The sequence below is a fragment of the Centruroides sculpturatus genome, unplaced genomic scaffold (assembly GCF_000671375.1).
Source record: "Centruroides sculpturatus isolate CEXI.00-Female unplaced genomic scaffold, Cexi_2.0 scaffold842, whole genome shotgun sequence".
Lineage (NCBI taxonomy): Eukaryota > Metazoa > Arthropoda > Arachnida > Scorpiones > Buthidae > Centruroides > Centruroides sculpturatus.
The window spans coordinates 129,271-137,809 of record NW_019385320.1 but is presented as its reverse complement, the minus strand read 5'-3'; the positions used below and the strand labels follow the sequence as shown (position 1 = coordinate 137,809).

Sequence of the window (8,539 nt, the reverse complement as noted above, 5' to 3'; positions counted from 1 at the left end):
TTGTTACCATGTTAATGATCATCATTTATCTAGTTAGAGTAACGTACAGTGGCATAGCGTAGTGGGGGCGGCAGGAGCGGCCCGACCCAGGGGGAACGTTTTAGACTGCGGCAAAATTTCACAATAAATAATAATAATGTTGTAAAAATTTTAACCATATCATCCCATATTTTTGTCGCACCTTCAATTCGGACCGATTGAGATGAGCACGGGAATCGACTCATCGTCCGGATGCACTATTAATTTTCCCCGGTGATATCGTGCGAAACCTGTCGACTTTTTGTTTTATTTTTTTATTTTTTGCTTGTACGATTCATTCGTACTCATGTACAGCTCCAATATCCAATAGGGAGAAGTCATCTAGATCAGTGGTTCTTAACCTTTTTATACTCGCGGCTCACCAAATATTTCATAAGTTTTTGTGACTCCATTTTTTAAAATAATTATTATAGATAATTTAACAAATATAAATTAATTGATTTTTTATTATTGCTATATTTTTAACATTCCAAGCATTAATAGTTTCTTAGAATTACTTTGGAATAAAAGAAGTAAATACTGCGGTGTAAGTAGCATATTTACATTTATTTCTTCTGTACTAACAAAGTTATATGTAGGAAGAAATAAGAAATAAATAAAAAAAAACTAAATACGAAAACTTTATCTTTCTTATTTCACTTTTCAAGATGATATTCGGTTATACATCAATTGTCTTTTTATTATATTCTGATGGAAATTTTGCATAATTTGGCGGCACCCGGCAAACTTCTTACGGACTCCCAGTGGCCGCGGCCCCCTGTTAAGAAATACTGATCTAGATTACTTACGTTACTCCTACTCAAGTCTGCCTAGTCGCTAACTGTAACTGATTTAGAACCGGCATACACTGCACATTATTCTTCGCATTGCAAAATGACATACGCATGCCTCAGGAACTTCTGTTCTAACAAACCTCACCTGCCGTCCAGGTCAGCGATTTTAAAAAGGTGGCAACAATAGCACGTAAGTTTTCATTACTTATTCTGTGACGAAACTGAATTTTAGTCTTTTAAATTGAGATACCTAAATAAGGGAAAGGCGAAATTTTTCTTTGCCCCGGGCGGCTGACACCCACGCTACGCCACTGGTAACGTATAGGTTTTATTTTGTTTCTTATTATACTAGCTGCAAGTACCCTCTTCGCTGGGTTTTTATTTGTTCGTACATTTATATATAATATAGTGTTTTTTTTGGTTTTTTTACATAAAAGACAGTTTATCTTCCTCTACATAATCTTTCTCTGATTTGATATGTTTCCCTATCATTTTGAAGTTGCTCTTCTGTCTGATTATTTCTGTTTCGATATGATTCGAGATTGCAAAAATTCTTTCTTACACTTTGACATTGTTTTTTATATTTTTACTTTTCTCACTTCACTATTCACTTTTCACTTTCTACCACTATCCATACAGTTTTACTAATGGAAAATCAACTGAAGCATGTGCGTCACACGTCTCCAAAAGCCACTATTCACACATAACGGTCCTCAAATATTCCAAAACATTTTCGACTATTCGAAAACATTTAAGATTAAGATTACATTATAGCCAATCTTACCCGTTTTTACAAAATGCAAGAATTAGGTCCCCCGTTTTCAGACTAATTAGAGAATTTTTACATTGGTCTAAAAATATGTTCGATTTTTTGCAAAAAAGCAAAAAACCACATATGCGCCTATAAATCTTGCACGCCGCTTTCTCTTAATACTTTCATTGTTAACACTTCCATTGTTACACATTTTCGAAGTCAACCACTTTCAACCCCCGTATCTCCCACATCCTTATAGCTATCGAGACACAACCACCATGAGAGACTTTGGGCTACTACCACACATAAATGTCATTCATGTGCGATGTGTAGTTTTGGCTGCAAAGTGAAATATAGGGACAGACACGTCCATTTATATATATATAGACTAGCTGTAAGTACCCACTTCGCTGGGTTCTTATTTGTTCGTACATTTATATAGGCCTGTATAGATTACTACTGTTTTTTCTATTGATTATGTTAAAACTCAAACTACATTTATTTCTTTAAATAGGTTTAGTTTGGAAAAAAGCACCTAACTTATTTCAACATTGAAAAAAATAATATTACCAAAATTTAGGTGAATTTAGATGAAATTTACAGGTTAATCTTAGCGTAAGCGAAGCGCTTTATAAACCAAAAAGTGTTTTGATCGAAGTTTAAACCCTAAACACTGGGAAGTTCGGTCGTGGGTTCGCGCCGCGATCGGACAGGCTGGCTGCAAGGAGTTTTCCGGGTTTTCTCCTTGCCAATAACGACTGAATAGGAGGCCAGTTCCCATTAAAAGTCCTCCCGGAAGGCATTATTTCCCGCGCGTGCGTATAAGCCGTTAGATACGTCCGGCTCTTCGGTCGCATAGCGATCAATAACTCGTCTCTCGGAGAAAAAGCGTATCAGGCTATAGTCTCCATATGAACCAAGGGAGTAGAATAAGAATAAGAATAAGGATCGAAGTTTAAAGCAACCGCACGATCATTGAACGTAATTTTATGCAAGTATCTAGATCTCGACAAGACTGATGAGGTGACTAATGCAGAAATTTTAATTCTATCGTCGAGCAGAGATATTCGTGTCTAGAATTCGTCACATAAAGTCTTCGGGTTATAAGTTTAAACAAACCACACGACGAGCAAACATATAATTTTGAAATATACGCCTACTTGGTTTTGAAATGACAAAGCTATTCTTCTGTAATTATAATAATAAAGTATTTAGAATTACATTGTGGAATTCATTCCTTTGAAGACACAAAGTGTTTTAATGCCGCTATTGGAAGAATATCGAATATTCGGCCAGGAGCGTGGCCGAATAGCCGAATATTCAGCCAAACTATTCGGCTCGATTAACGCACGTACGAAAATTGGCGCGCAAACCGCATTATGGCCAGGATCCTGCTCTCTATTGGCCCGCTGTCACTACGTTTTACCAATCGCGTTAATTCTTGACAGTTGTAGCGGACAGACAAGAGCGTCATGGCAGTATGTGATAAATGATGATATCAAATGTGGTTAACAATGAAATGACCTACACGTGTAAATAACGGAAGAAAAACAGAGAAGGACCGCTAAGTGAAAATGTGAAAATAAATATGAAATTGAGTTGATAACATAATCGAACAAGTCGAGGCTGCTTATTGGCTCGAAATTCGCAGCCGTCAGTGCCAAGCAATTGTTGTCATAGACTTCGGAAAGCTAAATGCTTGTAACGAAAGTCACTTAGCGTGTACGGGCGAAAGCCTGGGGCCGTTCGGGCTACCAAGCTGTCTCGAATCTGTGAAATCATAACTGTGACTTATAACGACGTCCTATCTGTCTCTTTTTTCCATTATTACCAGGCTATGAGACACGTAATTGTAAAATGGGAAATCTACGACGGAAAAGTGACGAATCGAAAGTATTGTGAGCGCGTATTATGAGATATGCATAGGCATACATGGACTAGAGCAATAGAGGAAAGAGAAAGGGAAGCGCAAATACGAGCGCTTAAAAACAAGGATAGGTAGGGTCAGACCCTCAGATGTGCGACGATTCTCGAACGAATAGGTATATACTGTACGACTGCTGATCTTTGTAATTATAAATTGTGAATACATGTGACTAATATTATTTTCTTTCTTAGTTTGCGCATGTTATAGGCCTAAGTTATAAATAAATATAAACAAACAACACTAACCCGATAACATTAAACTAAATACCAAAATGATAAATTTACTGTGTTTTTGTTATTTCTTACTCTTGTTTTTAGGTATTCGGTATTCCGCCGAAAAATGATTAAATGTACGGTATTCGGCCGAATAGCGAATAGTAACCGAATATTCGTTACATCACTATAGTTAACATGTAATTAGTCATTCCTTGGCCCTATTGATCTAACTGGCTTTCCAATTTCCTGTCATTTTGCCACAACAACATTTATTTCTTCTCCTTCGAAATTTTTAATGAAGAACATTACAAAACAATAGAAGAGAATTGGTTATTGGTTCATTACGACGTTAAAAAAAATTTATTGAAAATCAATAAAAATAAAAATAGAAACAAAAACTACACTTTTAATTCAGGAATACGAAAGACCTATGTCCAAGTTATGGTTGTTTAATGTTAAATGTGTCATGACTGTTTATTAATCATCTTCGTGCTGTAGTTTCATACTGATAACTTTCTAATATATCCAGGAAACTCTCATTGAACATCATTATCTAATTAACGAAGCATATGCATTATATCATAGTTTTTATCGTTTGAAATCGAGCGTCAAGAAATGTGAGTTCTATTCTTTTACTTTAATGTATAGTTACTACATTCTCCGAAACATTTGTAATCTCCCAGACTTCCTGAAATATTAAAAATTACAATATCATTTCATTTAGCAAAATTGCAAAATTTTAATTTTTACATGAGCCGGATTTTCCGTACTGATCTGAATCTATGCTCTATAAATTATTTATAAAAATTATTATCTAACGTAACACAGCTCCTCAGCTATTAATAATTGTATTCCTTTCCTAAACATCGAGCCTCTCCAGAGATGTGGAACGTTTAGATGTAATTATGCAAATTATGTGCTGTTCCAATTAATGTAGCTCTCTGTAGCATGTAGGTGTTAATTCTATTAAGATATAGGTTCCTCATATATTGCTCTAAATCCCTTGAAATGGCTTCTACGTGATCCGGCTACAATTGGAAGTATATTTTCCGTTACAGTCGTTCAACTTCGATTTTACAGTTCTTATATTTAGTGACTGTCTCTAATTAACCTGCAATTTGAAAAACACTGTAGACCTGTTAATTCCTACTGTTGTCCGTCTTCGTATCTTTCCTCAATCTCGAGAACGAAGTTAGATATATGAAAGCCGAGAGTAGATATGGAAACCTTAGGCAGAGAAAATCCAGAAAAACTATACAAGAATTTCCGATACAAATCAAATGTCTCGTTATTTCAATTAACATATTTGTCCTGAAAGGAGTTAGATAGATGACTGGCACGACTCTATTCTTAAAGATAATATATGATGTAATATATGATGTATAGGGGCAAGCCATTACTAATTTAAGATGGAAAGCATATATTTTAAATTAAATAAGTTAAAAATATGATTTAATTAAAAATTGCTGACCGGCGTTTTTCTCACTATGATAGAAAACAATTTTCTACATGCATATTGACACAATTTGTAGATTATTTTATACAGTAAGCTTAAGGAAATACAATAACAGCCCTTCTTATGCAAAAAGACACGACAAACAGCGGATGCGATCTACAAGAAAAACTGAAAATTAAATTAATTAAAACACGAGACAGTTTCTTTTCCTTTTAATAATATGAATATGGAAAGAGATTATTTTTCAGCAAAACAATGAATTTTGAAAAAATTGGTGATTACACTCTTTTCATTTTCTGTCCTCAATTTGAAAATGTCTAACCCAGATTCATAAGTGAACCTCCCTGGAACGTCCAAAGCAAACTAACATTCAGCCCGCCACCCATCGAGCCGGCTCTTTTTCGATGTGGTGGATGCACATAATGACACCTGAACGTTTCGCAGCTGAGAAGAAATACACAGTATGAGTTGGTTGTTGTTCAATTTTGTTAATAAATTTATATGTATAAAAATGTCACAAATCTAGTCGACTATGTCAGGGCTAAAAAAATATAACAGGTATTTCATACCAAATTATATAATAACCGAATGGAAGCTTTCTCAAGATCATTTCGGTCAATCAGTTGGTGCCATTGATTTGGAGCTTTTCACACGGACCACTTTCGGCGGCTGAGCGACGTAGCCTGATTATCAAGGATCATAAGTGAATTGCGCAAAGCTACCAGACGACGATTACAAACAAGTGGCTTCTGTTATTGTAAAGTGGAAATTTATTATATTTGAGTCATCGATGGTGGCAAATAGCGATGAATACGAGTAGCTTGGTACATACAACTCAGTCGCCTGTCTGAAAGCGGCTTACGATCGATAGTGATATCCTTTCAATATTAGCCTATACATGACAAAAATGTTTTGTAAATGTAAAAGATAACGATAGTTTACTATAGTTTAATTTCAAATTATTTTAGTTAGTTTAGTATAATGTTTGTTATTCAATAATTTTAAAATTTATAACTTTTTCATCATAAATATTGAATGCAATTTTCCTTTCAGGAGTATCCATGGACGATGCTTTTGTTTTTCTTGCTGCGTGGAAAAGGACCGATTCCCAGAAGAACGTTCCAGACAGACTCTCAGAAGTTTATTCGGAATCTGCCATTTCTGTTACTGTAACTTCAGTAACGAATTTCATAGCTTTCATTTCGGGACTGTTCACACCTTACAGATCCGTATCTTATTTTTGTTTATACGCATCGATTTCTGTTCTTTTTTGTTACGTTTATCAGATAACGTTCGTTGGTGCATGCATGGCACTCTTTGGATATCTGGAGAAACAAGAAAGACATTCTATATTCTTTACGAAAATAAATACACAAACAGGTAAATATATAACGAATCATTTTGTAGTACTTCCAGAAACTAATGACGACAAATTTTTCTTCTAGAAAATCATTCATGGATTCGAAAAATACTCTTCACCACTCCTAGGACATCAATTTGGACGAAGCTCGGTAATATTTTATTCTTATGGTATGTCATGATAATTATTCTCTTCATCACGGCAGGTTACGTGGCAGTTGGAGTTTGGGGAGTGACAAAAACAGATACTATAGGGCCATTTTCCCAGTCTACTGCATACGATTCATATTATTTGCAGTATTATAAAAATGTTTTGAAATATTTCAAGCATTACGAATACAGCATCCAAATCATTGTCGATCAAGAAATAAATTATGCAGATGTAGAAATTCAGAATCAAATAGAAAAACTTTTCTCCGAAATGGAGAGAGAAGGATTAATTGCAAATTTTCTTACCGAGTCTTGGCTCCAAAGTTTTGTGGAATTTGTCAAAGACGATTCAATGTCTGCGATCGTAAAGTCGTACAACATGAGCGACACAAAAGATTTTATTGTAGTTCTGCGCCGAATGTTTCTACGCCATCCGTATGCACAACGATTTCGTAACGATATCGCATTCAACTCTGACTATACAACTATCGTTGGAAGCAGATTTCTTTGTCAGACTGATTTCACGGTCGACGAAAAATCATTCTACGTGACTTTACAGAGACTAAGGAAAATCACTGATAAAATGCCTTTTAGAGTGTTTCCGTATCACTTTTTCTATTATATCGTCGACAGCATTGACTTGCATGTAAAATTTACTGTTCAACTGTTGTGTAGTATCGTGATAATTGTAATTATTGTTTGTTTCGTTTTCATGCCAGACGTTGTCGTTACGTTTTCGGTAGCTTTTTCTATTGTTACTATCGAAATTTCCACTTTGGGTTACATGGCTCTGTGGGATGTCGAATTGGCACCAGTGTCTATGATTGTCTTAGTCATGTGCGCCGGTTTTTCGGTGGATTACTCTGCTCATATGTCTCATGCTTATAGACATTGCGACATTGAAGGTTCCAATGAACGTCTTCGTCATAGCATCGATTGTATAGGATTCGCAATATTTCAAGGTAGTGCAACAACAATAATTTCCGTGTTACCTTTAACCGTTCCGTTGGCGTATATATTTGTCACGATTTTTAAAATAATATTTTTGGTTATTATATTTTCTTTTATTACTGCGTTGGTATTTTTGCCGGTTATTTTATCGACAATGAATTACATGAAATCGAAAATGTGCGAAAGAAAGAAAAGAAGTAAAACCCTCGACCACAAATTCGACGGACAGGTAAATGTTGGTTATCAATCGTCAGAAATTTGTACATAAATACGTTTCAAGGCGCTCTCGGCATTAATTAATCTATTTTAATTACAAATTTAATAATATAGTAATTATTTTTTGAGGAAGACATCGTCATGTGCAGCATTCACTTTTCATACTGCTCAGCAAAGTGTCTTTGAAAGGTCAGTTCCAGTAAACATGCAGGAATGGATGAGTTTGGCACATCAGGGGATGTGCCAAACTCATCAATTCCTGGTCCATGTCAGGTTTTGTATACGTTAGTTCAACTGCTTGGACGCTGCGACGAGTTGTTATCAATAAGTATCAATAAGTGTCTGAGTTGTTTTAACTGTTCATCGACATTATACAGCCAGTCTATATTTAACTAGCAGGTGGGACCGGCGTTGCTCGGGCAAAAGTTACGATAACTAAGATAAAGATTATTACGTTACAGTCAACCGTACCCGTTTTCACAGAATGCAAGAATTGGATCCCCTTGTTTCCAGACTAATTAGAGAATTTTTACATGGGTCTAAAAATATGTTCGATTTTCCGCAAAAACGAAAAAACTGCATCTGCGTATTGCACGTCGCTTTCTCTTAACAATACCATTGTTACGTAACATTTCCATTGTTGACACTTTCATTGTTACTTAACACTTCCATTGTTACTTAACACTTTCATTGTTACTT

The 8,539-nt window shown here is 35.4% G+C and overlaps 1 protein-coding gene across 1 annotated transcript; it reads left to right on the top strand.

Annotated features, from left to right (window-relative positions):
• Positions 1-5,397: 5,397 nt before the first annotated feature.
• Positions 5,398-8,043, top strand: LOC111637606 (patched domain-containing protein 3-like). The gene is made up of 2 exons (XM_023383129.1): positions 5,398-6,544; positions 6,610-8,043. Exons 1-2 carry the CDS (start codon positions 6,226-6,228, stop codon positions 7,890-7,892), a joined length of 1,602 nt encoding a protein of 533 aa, XP_023238897.1. The 5' UTR covers positions 5,398-6,225; the 3' UTR covers positions 7,893-8,043.
• The last annotated feature ends 496 nt before the right edge of the window (positions 8,044-8,539 follow it).

Excerpts from the sequence above, each read along its gene's own strand:
- LOC111637606 (XM_023383129.1), top strand. The coding sequence starts at position 6,226 with ATGGACGATGCTTTTGTTTTTCTTGCTGCGTGGAAAAGGACCGATTCC. Across the intron at positions 6,545-6,609 it reads GAAAATAAATACACAAACAG|AAAATCATTCATGGATTCGA; the intron begins GTAAATATATAA and ends TTTTTCTTCTAG.